At 44.6% G+C, this 15,168-nt stretch overlaps 1 protein-coding gene across 1 annotated transcript in view; it reads left to right on the forward strand.

Annotated features, from left to right (window-relative positions):
• Positions 1-12,453, forward strand: part of SEZ6L (seizure related 6 homolog like) — a 93,436-nt gene extending 80,983 nt beyond the window's left edge. The window contains exons 13-16 of the mRNA XM_023190716.2: positions 2,011-2,043; positions 4,140-4,251; positions 6,567-6,669; positions 9,120-12,453. Coding sequence (XP_023046484.1) covers positions 2,011-2,043; positions 4,140-4,251; positions 6,567-6,669; positions 9,120-9,149 — 278 coding nt within the window. The 3' untranslated portion in view covers positions 9,150-12,453. The remainder of the gene's footprint in view (positions 1-2,010; positions 2,044-4,139; positions 4,252-6,566; positions 6,670-9,119) is intronic.
• The last annotated feature ends 2,715 nt before the right edge of the window (positions 12,454-15,168 follow it).

Consider the following 15,168-nt stretch of genomic DNA (forward strand, 5'->3'; position numbering starts at 1 on the left):
GGCTGAGGTTGTTGTGAGCTGAGATCGCACCACTGCACTCCAGCCTGGGTGACAGAGCAAGACTCTGTTAAATATATATATATATATATACACACACACACACACACACACACACACACAAATGACCAAAAACAAAGAAAAAAAAACAGGAAAAGATAAAAAGAGGCTCCATTTTGCAGGTGATCCCTGAAACCTCTCTTTTTTATGGGCTAGTATCCCTAGAAGCCCCACAAGGTGCACCAGCTCACTGCTTTCTCCCACAACTGTGATGGCATTGCTAGCAGAAAAGGCTCTGGGGAGACCCCTGCACCTTTCTTCCCTCCCCATTTCCACTCCTGAGATCCGTCCCACCACCAATTCTGTAAGGAAATGATAAATCACTTCCTCTTCAGAAAAAGAAACTGGGATGCATGACATTGTGGTCTGCAGGAAGGGAAGCAACTCAATGCCAATGGGAGGCCACCTGACTGGGACGTGGCTCCCCCAGGCTCCAGCCCGGTTCTGCTGTGGACCACCTGTGTGACCTTGAGTGAGCTCCCCCTCCGTCTCTGACCTTGGTTTCCCTTTTTGTGAACTAAATGGGGGAGCCCAGATCAGAGTTTCTAAAGAGGAGCCAGTGAGCCCACTGGATGCACCAGAACTGCTGGAGCATTGGTGAGACCTGCAGAGGTCCACCCCTGAGAATACTGCCCTGGCAAGTCCCAGGAATGGCCCAGGAATCTGCATTTAACATGCCCCCTGCGGTCCACGAGCACAGGGCTCCAAGGGACACAAGATTCAATGCCTCCTCCCAGTTCTAGGATTCCATGGACATTCACGCAACTCCCACTCAACCACGGTGCAACTCACATCTTGGGGCGGGACCATCTGCTTCAATCTTTCCATTTTCTTGATGCCAAAGCTGCAGAGATGTGTGCACTTAGTTAGCCAGCTAGCTTTTCAGCTGGTTTTGCTGTCATGGTGTGATGATGGCGTAAACCAGAGAGTGACTTTAACCAAGGCATGGATTAGGATGTCTTGGGATTGGAGACATGAGGATAGCTGAGCCTTTGGTGGCCACTCTCTGCTATCCCCTAATGCTGCAATTTTTTCATCAAAGTCCTTCACGCTGGCATTTTGCATTCCTGTAATAAACATCCATCCTTGTTGGTATTTTTTTGTGCTCAGCTACCACGATGACTGATGACAAAGACGGGGTGCCTGTCCCCATCATCTTGAATCTCCAGAGAAGTTTTACAGAAAATATAAATGATTAAAAATAGTTTCTGCAGTCAGCAGAGACCGTGCGCCACTGCACTCCAGCCTGGGCGACAGAGCGAGACTCTGTCTCAAAAAAAAAAAAAAAATAGTTTCACATGGGATACAAAGCCTCATCAAATAAAAAGGAATAAAAATGAAATTAGAGAGGTGTACATAGATAGTCTTCCAAACAGGAAAACAGTTCCATCTCTGGCTGGATTTTGTATAAAGGTCTTGGGCCTCGCAATCCATTTGTGCTTTGCCCCACGTGAAAATGATGAAAAGACCCTAACCACGTGATTGACAGCAGAAACCAGAGCGCTTGAGCAGCCCAGATGGAAATCCTGCCTCCATCACTGAGAAGCTGTGTGATGTCAGAGAAGTTGCTTCACTTCTCTGAACCTCTGTTTGCTCATCTGTAAAATGGGGATGACAATAGTGTTGACCTAACAAGATTGTCGTGAGGGTTAAATGAGCAAATGTATATAGAGTTCTTGGCACAGTTTTGGACACGCGGTGAGTGTTCAGTAATTATTCACTATCACTGTTGTTGACGTTGGGTCTTATCTATCTCATCTTCTCTTGGGAACTTAGGAAGTGAAGAGTCCCCAGGCACGTTCACTGATTATAGTGGCCCAAGACAAGTCAAAACATAACACTAACTTCACTAAAGCATGGCATGGGCTTTTGCATCTAATTTTTTGGCCTCATTTCATGCAAATGAAGTGAATTCACTTTACATTGACCAATGCTTCCTGATTTCTCTTTCAGTTAATCAAGACAGTTTTGAACATGCTTTAGAAGGTGAGTTCCAGAATGAAAAAAAAAAAGTTTAATAAATCAAACTAATAGCACACAAAACAAGGGCAGGTCTTTGAATATCTTTATTTAGACACTTAAAATAAATAAATAAATTCTACCTTCACACTGCCAAAGATAATTTTAAAATAATATTGTAAGGGAAAAAAATTATGGGATTTGCAAGTCAGGATCCTACGAGTAACCTGAAAGGGATTTGACAGCTGTTCTCTACATGGTAACAGCAATGAGATAAGGAAAGCTCAGAGCCCATAAGCCTGAAAAAGGCATAACCCTATTGTAAAACTTTTCATGATGCCATTCTAGAAAGGGAACTAAATCCAGTGACGTGTCACCTTCTGTGCTGAGAGTCCTCCTGGTTTCCAGAGAGAAGAGTTTGCCCTGGAAGCATTCAATGGTCCATTTTTCCCTGAGTCTTTTTTCCCCTCAACATACCCACCCCTTCTCCCATGTCTCCTTACTTCAGCTCTCCTTTTATTAGAAATTCCCAACTGAGACTTATTCATGAGGAGCAGATGTTAAAATCTATCCAGGATTTTATTTCAGTTTTGTTTTCATTTTGTGGTTCCTTCCCTTTCCAACCCCTCCCGTGTGTAAAATGTCGAGCGTTCTATGTCACCGCTATTGAATTCGGTACAAAACCACCCACCGGGGCTGTGATGTAAAATATATACTGTAATACATTACTGTATATACATGTAAATACAAATACAGTATATTATAGTATATATATTTTAAAATATATACTGTAATATATTGTTTCTTTAAAAAAAAAAAAAGTGTTTTTACCCAATCAAGCAGTTTTGATTATTCCTGGAGCCATCTTTAGCTTTCTGACAATAATGAGTTCACTTAGAATCTGGGGCTATGTAAATTACATTTCACTAGTGGCTGTTCCTTGTAACAGACAACACTTGAATCCAAGCGGGTGGAACCAGGGCTCAAATATAAGTGAAGGAGCATGAATTAGACACTCCACTTGGAAAATAGACGGCACTTCGTGTTAGTCTCCATTCAGAGTATCCTTTTTCTGCCTTTTGCCGACCAATGAACCATGAGAACGTCTCAAAGGGCTGGGGTTGCTCGGAGCTTATGAGAGCCATCGTAACGTTTTGTGCTCATGCATTTATTGTGGGTATTAGGATTGATTTTTCAGACCCCATAAAGTGGTGGTTAATGGGTTATAGATTGGTGTACAGCCAAGCTCTATTAGATGTGACCGTGGAGAATGGCAGAGGAAACCTGGAGGCCAAGTTTCTAGAAGGGATGGAGGATCCGCCTTCAAGCTATGCTGGGAAAGCAGCCCTCTGCCCCAGGCCCCTGCAGCAGCTATTATAGTTCTTGCAATTGCCACAAATAATGGGAGGTTGAGAGAGCAGCCAGGGAATGTGCAAGGGTAGCCTCTGGGAATCAAAACCGGGCCTTCAGAGTTGGGGTGTCACTGGGGTGTGCAGGACGGAGAGCTGTCCCCAATGCTCAGAGCCCACTCCTGGACTGGAGAGTGGGACTCAAAAGGTCTAGGAGGGGCCCGCCAGTCTGCATGCAACAAGCTCCCCACTCCACTGGTGAGCACCAGGTCTGAGAATCCCTTAGAAACCTTGTGGGTGAGAAACCACCAGCACTGTTCAACTCAACACACACAAACCCAGATTCGCCCACCACTCCTGCATCTGGGGTCCAGACCCATTCCTGTTTCTCTTCTCCACTCCACAGAATGTCCAGCAAATCTGCTTTCCTGGTTACTGAATTTGGGATTTTCTCCTAGTCTTCCTGTGAATTGGACTTTAACCAGATTTTAACTGTAGCCCCCAAAAACTGGGAATGGTACGATCGGGTTTCAAACAGTGTAATTTTCTGTAGCTCTTATGGCCAGCCCACCCAAGGATGAGTCTGGGACCCCTTGCAAAGGACCAGCACCATTTCCTCTCGTCTTTATAGATGGTCCTCCAAGGTCTAAGGCCCTCACAGAGCCTTAGACCTTGGAAAGCCGTCTCCAAAGGGTGGAGAACTGGGCAGGTGGGCACTCACTGGGAGTCAGATACCTGGGAAATGAGGACCTCACTGGCTCCTGTGTTCAGTAGCAGAAGCGGCAGCAGAGACGTCGCTGGAAGGGGGGAACATGGCCCTGGCTATCTTCATCCCGGTCCTCATCATCTCCTTGCTGCTGGGAGGAGCCTACATTTACATCACAAGGTAGGGAGCTGATGGGAGAGACGACTGCTAAGCACTCAGCCACCAGCACTCAGAGGGACTGGGTGGTTCACCTCTCTGAGCCTCAAGGTCTCCACCTGTAGCTCGGGCATAGTGGCATTTGTGTGACCGCAGAGATGCCCAGATTCAGCCCAATTCTGTGGGATAAATATTTACACTGGGCAATTATGAAGCCTCCAAGCAAGTAAGACAAATACTATTCCTGCCCTCAAGGAGGTTATGGTTTAGTGGAGGACGTAGATATGACACATTGCCAGCCATGTTGATTCGTTCCTTCCATCACTCACTCATGCATTCACTCATTTATTCAACAAATACGTATTGGCAATCTGTTGTATATCAGACACTGTCCCAGGGGTTGAGGGTCATAGAAACTTGCATTGGATGCAGAAGGAAGATACTAACCATGTCCCAGAATAGCCACTCATTCATTCACATTCACTGTTGTTGAGCACCTACTAGGTGCCAGGCAGTTTTCTGGGTAATGGAAACATCATTTGTGGGGAAAAAAAAAAAAAATAGAAGGAAATATTTGCTCTCCTGGGGTTCAAGTTCTAACAAGGAAAGATAGACAATAAGCAAAGTATGTAAGAAAATATGTGTGTTAGCCGGGCGCGGTGGCTCAAGCCTGTAATCCCAGCACTTTGGGAGGCTGAGACGGGCGGATCACGAGGTCAGGAGATCGAGACCATCCTGGCGAACACGGTGAAACCCCGTCTCTACTAAAAAAAATACAAAAAACTAGCCCGGCGAGGTGGCGGGCGCCTGTAGTCCCAGCTACTCCGGAGGCTGAGGCAGGAGAATGGTGTAAACCCGGAAGGCAGAGCTTGCAGTGAGCTGAGATCACGCCACTGCACCCCAGCCTGGGTGACAGAGTGAGACTCCGTCTCAAAAAAAAAAAGAAAGAAAAGAAAATATGTGTGTTAAAAACTGATAAGTGCAGGAAGAGAAGGCTGGGAGGGGGCAAGAATTCTGGAATAGAAGTGGTGGTTGACTTTTAAATAATGTAGCTAGAGGAGGCCCCACTGAGAAATGACATTTTAGCAAGGACTTGAAAGTGATCATGAGAAACCTATGCAGGCCAGGCATGATGGCTCACACCTGTAATCCCAGGACTTTGGGAGGCCAAGGCAGGCGAATGACTTGAGGTCAGGAGTTCGAGACCAGCCTGGCCAACATGGTGGAACCCCATCTCTACTAAAAATATAAAACATAAAATTCGCCTGGTCATGGGGGTGGGCGCCTGTAATCCCAGCTACTTGGGAGGCTGAGGGAGAAGAATCACTTGAACCTCGGAGGAGGAGATTGCAGTGAGCCGAGATCGTGACACTGCACTCCAGCCTGGGCAACAGAGCAAGACTCCATTTCAAAAACAAAAGAAACCTATGCAGATATGTGAAAGAGGAGGGTTTCATGCAGGGAAACAGCATGTGCAGAGGTTCTGAGGCAGGAACATGCCTAACATAAATCGTCCCTGCCCTTATGGAGCCCACAGTCTACTGGGGGCAGGGTAGAGTAAGTACACAAATAAATTATAACACACTAAGATAAACACAATGAAGGAAATGGTTAGGTGTGGTGAGTAACAGAGAAATCACCTTTAAATAGGTGGTCATGGGTCAGGCATGGTGATTTATCCCCATCATCCCAGCACTTTGGGAGGCCAAGGCTGGAGGATTTCTTGGGCCCAGGAGTTTGAGACCAGCCTGGGCAATGGGCAATATAGTGAGATCTCGTCTCTTAAAAAAACAGAAAAAAACAAAAAATCAGCCAAATGTGGTGGTGCATGCAGGTAGAAGAACCACTTGAGCCCAGGAGGCAGAGGTTGCAGTGAGCCGAGATGACACCACCGCACTACAACCTGGGTGACAGAGCAAGACCCTGTCTCAAAACAAATAAATAAATAAATAAATAGGTGGTCAAGGAAGGCTGATCTAAGGCAATATGGCATACAGTAGGTGCTCAATAAATGCTTATCCTTGTTCTGGTTTCCCTTTGCATTCAAGAGGGACTTGAGTGACCTTCCAGGAGAAAACAAATCAAGCTCCGCCCCCTCCCTAGTAAGAGGGGGTCACAAGGCTTTGGTTCTCGCTGCCTGGGTTGCAAGTTGAGAGCAGTTATGATTTCTGCTTTCACCTCAGTAGGATTCTCGCCTGCGAAAGGCTGTTTGCACACATCCTCGTTGTCATTCACAGAGGTGCCGCTGCTCAGGAAGTGGCACCAACTGTTCCCGTTCAATATTGTAATGTGTCTCCTAGCTGGGGAGAAGTAACTTCTGTCTCCTTTCTCTCCCCTAGATGTCGCTACTATTCCAATCTCCGCCTGCCTCTGATGTACTCCCACCCCTACAGCCAGATCACCGTGGAAACTGAGTTTGACAACCCCATTTATGAGACAGGGGTGAGTTGATCTCTCTCGTCTCTTTCCAGTTCCCTCCCTCTTTGCTCTGAATTCACCAACAATAAGACGAAACATTTCATTTCCTATTGCGCACAGCCAGTGGTCCTGTCTTATCCCCACGAAGAGCCCTGAAGAGATAACTGCTGGGAGAACCCAGCTCTCTTTACAAGTGATTGGTGCTGAGGAGGAGCCCAAGAGGCTGATTACTGTCAGCAGAACACGCACAGAAAAAAGAGGCTGCACCAAGACCCACAGACAGCAGACCACCGGTGGTCTGGTGGCAACGTGCAGCATTCCCACACATCCCACTGGGCTCCACCCTTTATTCAATGGCATGTGAGACATCCCTACACATTTCAGTGTCAGACCCTGTGTTAGGTGCTAGGAACATAGTCATGAACCCAAACAGACACAGATTCCACCATTAATGAGCTTACCGTCTTGTGAATTACTATTATCAATAATAATACATGTCATGTGCTGAGCACTTTAAATGCATAATCTCCTTGAATCCTTGCAGCTCTCTGCAATACGTTCCACAGTTATCTCTAATTGATTGATGAGGACATTGAGGTCCAGAGAGAGGAAAGAATAATTTGGCCAAGGTGGCGCACAGCCAGGATGCACAGCCTGAAGCCAGGATGCAAATTCAACCTGACACTCCTAATTGTGATGCTATCTTGCCTCCCTGAACCTCCGACAATCCAATGTGCCCATGAATATTTTGATTACAACAAATAATACTTTTTAAGGACTATGAAAAAACTGAACAGGGTTGCTAGGAGAATGTATAATGGGGACACTTGGAGTTGGGCAAGGCATCATTGAGAAAGTGAGAGTAAAGCTGAGACGTGGGAAGTGGTTAGGGCTTGGACAGTGGGCTGAAGAGGATGTCAGACAGATGGGAGAGCATGTGCAAAGGTCCAGGGCACATGCGAGGAAGCAAAAGGCTGGTTATGACTTTGCAAAACCATCATCCTTCAAATTCACTGTGTAACGATGTGCAGCCATCTCCCAGTGTTTGGGGGGAATAAACCCGACTTGTTTCTTGTCCCACTAACCTTCCTTCACCTCCACTTCCTCTGATCTCCTGTGTTAGTTATCTATTGATATGTAACAATATTACTGCAAACTTAGGGGCCTAAATTAGCAACACACATTTATTATCTCATAGTTTCTATAAGTCAGGAAGCCAGGCACAGCTTAGCTGGACCCCCTGCTTTATGACTCACAGGCTACAAACAAGGCAGCAACTGGGCTGCAGTCTCATCTGAGGCTCAACCAGGGAAGGATCCACTTCCAAACTCACATGGTTGTTGGCAGCATTCAGTTCCTTTCAGGTTGTTAGAATGAGGGCCTCAATTTCTTTGAGCTGTCTTCTAGGGGCCACCCTCAGTTTCTTCCATGTGGGCCTCTCCATAGAGCATCTCATGACATAGCAGCTGGCTTCTTCAAAGTCAGCAAGAGAGAGAGAGTCATCTTGCAAGATAGAAGTCACAAGCTTGTTTCATGCAAACATGGAAGTGACATCCTAGCACCTGTGTATTCTCCTAGTTAGAATCAAGTCACAGGCTCTACCCACCCTTAAAAGGAGGGGACCACACAAAAGCATGAGCCCCAGGAGGTGGGGATCATGGAGACCACCTTGGGGCCTGCCCACCACACCCCATGTACCATGAAGCATAGATGTGATTGCATATCTGTGTTGGCTGAATGCGAGCTGGAGACTTCTGTTAAAGTATGTAACAGTGACAACTTCCAGGGCTAAGCCTGTGACTTCTTCTATCTCCTTGCTCCTTGTTCCTGGGGCTTGGAATACATTACTCACACTCCATAAATCCTGAAGAAATCCAACTACCCACATGTTGTAGTCATTTCATATGGCAATGGTAGATCAGGCCATATGTTGTTTTGCATTCTATGTAGCTTGCTTTGAAATCATGGGAAAAGGTCAGACTGAAATAAAGAATTTTAGAGACTAGACATTATGAATACTTATTAGTAGAGTGTATCAGTGACCTAGAGCTATAGTAATGCTGAGTAACAAACATCTCCGAACTCAATGGCTTAATGTGACAAGCATTCGTTTGCTCATCAGTCTGTGGGTCAGCGTTTTAGCTGGGTGGTAATCCTGACATTGTCCGGTTGATGGCTGGGTGACTCAGCTCTACTTTGTGTGTCTTTCATTTTCCTGCAGCGACTAAAGCCTAGGTCATGGTGATGACAGATGGGCAGGATGTGAGCAGAAACATACAAGTATGTTTCAAGCAGCTGTTGCACCCCATTTCCTTATAACGCATTGGCAAAAGCAAGTCAGGGTCAGAGTGAGAGGGCACTGCAAAGTCACGACCAAGGGCATGGACATACGGAGGTGCCAAGAACTGCATCCCCCTATGTATATCACTCTACCACACAAGGGTTTGACAAATCTGTGCTTCTCTCTCTTGCAGGAAACCAGAGAGTATGAGGTTTCTATCTAAAGAGAGCTACACTTGAGAAGGGGACTTGTGAACTCAGCCACAATCTCCTCGAGACGTTCATCCAGAGATCATGTGGCATTTGATTGAAACCCCAGAATGTCGACTGTCTTTTCTTTAGACTCTTTATTGAAGGTTTACTGTTTTCTTCCCTGTATTTATTATATTTAAAAGTGAAATAGGTGTGGGTTTGGATGTTTTGCGGCCTCAGCAAAATTCATGTTACAGCCTCAATTCTGAAGGCAGGTGGAAGACTTGCAAAGTGGCAAATCGCGGCAGCAAAAACACAAAACAACAGATGGAGTTTCTCCCATCAGCAATGCCATGCTAAGGCTGCATCGAATTGCATGCATCTTTGGGAACCATGCCCATGGTGTTTTCAGTACAAATCTAAGTCCCAAGATTAGGTTGGAAAGGGTATTTCTTGTTGGCTTAGTTTGGGTTGGAATTTAGCATGGGTACTTAAACCCATTTGGGGAACTGTGCTCCAAAACAAGTTCTGTGTCCTCTCTTCCCATTCTACCAGCTTCTGAAAGGTTTTACCACATCCCCTCCCTCTCACGGTTCTTCTGAAGGTAGCAAAGGTGTTACATAAACCTTGTCTTTTACCACTCTGGCCTTGTTGGACAGTGACAAAACAAGAAAACGTTTTCTTTCTAAAAAGGTGATAAATGACCAAAGGGAATTTTTCAGAGAAAAAATGAGAGGTTTGAGAGTTCCAATGAAGAGTTGGGTGAGGGGGATCGTTGGGTAAGGGAAGTGGGTTAATAAAATGTTCTGTTCTTTGACACTCTTTCAACGATGAAAGAGCACGTAATTTATGCTACAAGTACCAGAATCGATCACCATGTTCAGCAAGCCACTCTCAAGCTGTGGTAATAAACACACAGGCTTAGGAGGCACCGGCAGCCCCACTCATACAGTGACAAGAATTTGTGATGGGAAAAAGGAGGTGCTATGTTTGGAAATCCAGGGGTGAGCTCTGTTTTCTCCTGGGGTTCTGGAATATCTCTCAGCTCTCAAAATAGAGGAGACTCAAGTGCACTGATTCTCTAAAAGGTGTCATCTTCAGAATATACTTGCCATCAAGTATTTCAGGGGGCGGGAGGTCCTGTGAGAAGAAACTATTTTTCTATTCTCTGAAGCTGTCTGAATGTTGGGGGGTGGTGTGAATGCTGACTGAGGAGCTGCAGAGAACAGGGGCAGGGGATTTTAAATCACAGCAAACCGTCCAGTGGAATCCTGTATCATCTGACCTGAACATCAATGAAGACAGAGAGAGGAATTTCATCCAGAAAGGATTCCATAGCCCTACATCTAATCACACGGGCATTCCTCCTATTTGATCAGGGTCTGTTTTCCCCCAACCCAGTGAAGCTGGTGCATGTGTGACTCTTTGAAAAATTCTTTTCTAAATACAGGAATAAAGAGAAGGTGGAGGGTGCGGGTGCATGGAAGAAATACTATGTGTAAAGCAGACTCACTTTCCTGGAACTGGTGACAGTCAATGGCTTGGACAGGCACACGGGCTCAGTGGCATTTGGAACTCTCTTTGGTGCCTCCCATTCTCTCTGGAATTGTTTCAAGTCTGCTGGTTTTCAAACAAGAAAAGATCTTTCTAGCCATAGGGAGAATGGTGGGAGTCTATGTTTTGGTGGTTACATTGAAAACATCTTAAGCAAGATAGGGAAAGTTGGTTTTATGCACACATGTACTCTCCTTGCCAGCAGGAACTCAGACCTCAATCTTGGGGTCTAAGACCAGAATATTTTCCTTCTGCCAGAAAAGAATCTTGCATATATACTCCTGAAGGCATGCTTGTGTGGTCCATGGCAAGAAATAGCTAAAGGCTGTTTTCCAGGACCCAAAACCCCATTTAATGCAAGAACCAGAGCAGTGTTCCAGGCCATTAGTGAACAATGTCATGTTTGGAGAAAGATAACAACAAAAATAATGTAACCTTTCCTTAAAAGGCAGAACCCAATCCATTTTATTTGATGCTTATTCTAACCCTAACCCTGGGTCACCTGGAATGAAGAACTCTATTAATAATATTTGATTTTAGATCATATTACGGTTATGTGAAAACTAAACATTTGCCTTTTATTAAGACTGACAAAATATAAATCTTTATTCTAACCCCATCCCCAAAACTAGCCAGGCCACACCCCAGGTGTTCTTATTCGCTATTGGAAAGATAGAAAAGGTGTTGGGTTTTTTGGTTTTTTGTTGTTGTTGCTGTCATTATTGTTTTTTTCAGAAGACCAGTGTCTCAGTTCTGTCTTAGTAGTACCGCACCTGTAACCGTGTTTTAAAAGTTTGTTTTAGCCTAGAGACGGATCATATGAGTTCAACGGTGTACAGTGTGATTGAAAAGACAGGTTGGTGTCCATTTTTCTTTTTAAAATATCTGAATGTGTATTTGTAATACGTAAAGGCAAAAAAACAATAGTGCCAAAAATGTGCAAGGCATCTCATTACAGTTCATATACGTCTGTTTTTATAAGATCAATATTAAAACCCATTGGGATTAAATATTTTTGAATAGGATACACTCTTGAGAAACTCGAGAATGGACTGAGCCTTCCTACAAGCCACTCTTTGTTTTTAAAACAGTGGGGAAATACGTTTACAGAGATTGTGAGCTTCAGAGAATGCATGTGATGGCGTGTATTACATGCTAATTCATATAAGCTGTATCTGTCAGCTACCACCCTGTGCTTTAAAAATGCACACACTCGACCCTCTTTAGCTTGGAGCTCAGCTTTTTGCTTTTTTTTTTTTTTTTTTTTTTTTTTGTAGAATTATTTAGCTAACATAAGTATTCTGATCGCTACCTGATGGCCATTCTTAGTTAGTTTCATAGATGTGCTTTAACTATGATCTTTTGAAGCTCACCCCTTGGAGAGCCTATAGAACCTCAGGCTGATAGCTTTGAAAACTGCCAAACAGCCCAGAAGGAAGCAAAGTGTCTGCATAATCAGGAGGGTTGTGTAAGAAGTAGGGATTTGGCAAATATGTGGGTAGCTTTAGGCTGAGGCATGGGCCTCAGGCAAAAATGCCCTTTGAGTGAATCCAAAGGGCATGACCTTCCTATGTCCTTGACTAGGCATGATGGGTCATTTGAGGTCAGATATTATTTGAGTTGTTCAGCACCCCCAAAGGTAGGCTTTCTCCTGGGAAATCTTCATTTCCATTTTATCGCCAAACAGAATAAAAAGCAAAACAAACTTTCTAAGCTAAAATAATGAAATTAAGTCATTTTCCACTTTGTATATATTGATGCTAATAAAACCGATGAAAAAGACCCAAGTGTGTGGGATTTTTGTTACAGACACTTCAGGACGGCACCAAATGGAATGTTTCCAGTTTCTGGGGATTGGGTTAGGGTAACACCTACTGATACTTTGGATGTTAAGACAGGACATCCCACTCTGGAATGGTTCTGGGACCTTCAAGGGATGTTTGGGACAAGATGCGTTTGACGGCACTGCCATCATCAGATGTTCCACCATCCTCCCTGTCTTAGCTCAGCCTGTCAAAAGAAAATACCACAGACTAGATGGATTAAACAACAGAAACCTGTTTCTAAAAGTTCTAGAGACTGAGAAGTCCAAGATCAGGGTACCAGCCAATTCAGTTCCTGGTGAGAGCTCTCTTCCTGGCTTATAGATGACCTTTTTGCTGTGTCTTCACACAGTGGAGGGAAGGGAAAAGGCAGGAAGGAAGGGAGGAGAGGAAGAGAAAGAGGGAGAGGCAGCTCTTCCTCTTCTTAAAAAGCCACAGTCCTATAAAATGAGGTCCAATGCTTATCACCTTACTTAGCTTTAATTTCCTGCTCATGGTCTTATCTCCAACTACGGTCACATTGGGGGTTAGAGCTTTAACATATGAATTTTGGAGAGACACAGCTGTCTATAGCATTGCACTCCTGGCACCCCCAAAATGTATGTCCTTCTTGCACGCAAAATATGTTTCCTGCACTCCAACAGCCTCCAAAGTCTTAACTCATAACACCATCGACTCGTCTAAAGTCTCATCTAAACATCATTTAAATCAGGTATGAGTGAGAACCAAGGCATGATTTATCCTGAGGCAAACTGCTCTCTATCTGTAAATCTGTGAACCCACACAAGTTATGTGCTTCCAAAACACGATGGTGGGACAGGCGTAGGATAGACATTGCTATACCAAAAGGGAGAAATAAGGAAGGAGAATAATAAGAAAGAACAATAAGAAAGAAATACAAAAGGGGTGTCGGGTTTCAAGCAAGCGCAAAACCTAGCAAGGCAAATTCCATTAGATCTCAAGACTTGAGAATAGGCTTCTTTGGTTTGATGCTCTGCCCTAAAGGCCCACTGAGGTGGCAGCATCACCTCCACGGCTCTTTCAAGCTTCCCTGTTCACACAGCTTTCTTCAGAGAGCAGTCCACCCCTGAGGCACTGGATGGGATTGTCCTGGCCGAAACCAGAGACAAAGCCCTGCCCTTGGAAACAGAGGAGAAAACACCTTGGTTCTGGGGCCTATGGTGGCAGTGGCACCCCTGATGATTCTTTAATCACCTTCTACTTCATTCTTAGTGCACATTCGTAGCTGATGGCTCTATGGTTCGGTCCTGTAGATTCCAAGAAGGTTGAGAGTTATCCTTCATTTTGTCCTGCTTTCTCTACCCCCTTTAGTTCAAACTGGCAGTGTCTTCACTGGTATAATCGCATTCCTGGATTCTGCCAAGATAGCTGATGAAGTGCATGAGTTGTACTCATGATCTCTATTGTTTAAATTTTTATTTTTATTTTTTACAGGGACAGGGTCTCACTATGTTGCCCAGGCTGGTCTCGAACTCCTGGGCTAAAGTGATCCCCTCACCTCAGCCTCCCAAAGTGCTGGGATTACAGGCATGAGCCGCCATTCCTGGCCTCATGATCTCTTCACCACGTGATTGTTCAGACACATTCTCAGTGTTTTCTTCAGAACAAGCTTTCTAATTTTTTTTTTTTTTTTTGCAATAGGGAAAGGCTGAAATTTTGCAAAATCTTCAAGTTCTGCTTCCTTTTTGCTTAATTGTTTTTTTCTGACAACCAAAATGAGTGACAGAGGCAGGTGTCTCAATCAGTCGAGGTTTATGGAGCCAGCTGAAGGGTGTACCCAGGAAAGATGTAAGTCACAGACACATCTGTGGCTGTATTTTCCAGAGATGTTCTTAAGAGGTTTAGTAGTTCTACATTTTCCTTAAAAGGAAGGAGGGGGGCAATGAGGTAAATGATTACATAGCTGTGAGAGACTTTAGTTAGTACCCCCAAAATTTACATTTTACATAAGATAAGATGAATGAAGAAAAACGGAATAGAGGAAGCAGACATCTCAGGGAGGGGTGAAGAAACGATTAATCTCATCTTTGTTCTGTACCTGGGGAAATAAGCTAGTTATCTACATTATCAGTGTAGAGTCTTTTGAAAGGGCTGGTTTCTGTTTAGCTCTTAGAGAAGAAAGATTGATGGCAATTGTTGAGGGCAAGGGTATAATGAGGTGTGTCTGACCTCCATCCCATCATGGCCAGAAACTCAGCTTCAGTTTCTCTGGGGTCTCCTTGGCCAAGAGGAAATTCATTCCGTCAGTTGGGAGCTGAGAATTCTATTGTTATTTCTCACTTTTTTTGTTTGTTTGTTTTGTTTTGTTTTGTTTTTTGTTTGAGACAGAGTCTCAGTCTGTTGCCCAGGCTGGAGTGCAGTGGCACAATCTTGGCTCTCTGCAACCTCTGCCTTCCAGGGTCAAACAATTCTTCTGCCTCAGCCTCCCAAGTAGCTAGGATTACAGGTGCATGCCACCACGCCCAGCTAATATTTGTATTTTAGTAGAGACAGGGTTTCAACATGTTGGCCAGTCTGGTCTGAAATTCCTGACCTCAGGTGATCCACCTGCCTCAGCCTCCAAAAGTGCTGGGATTATAGGCGTGACTTCTCACTTCTTTAATTAATCTCCCTCCTTTCACATTTTACTATAAGCAGTCAGGAGGAACCAAGC

This window comes from Piliocolobus tephrosceles, chromosome 19, assembly GCF_002776525.5.
Source record: "Piliocolobus tephrosceles isolate RC106 chromosome 19, ASM277652v3, whole genome shotgun sequence".
Lineage (NCBI taxonomy): Eukaryota > Metazoa > Chordata > Mammalia > Primates > Cercopithecidae > Piliocolobus > Piliocolobus tephrosceles.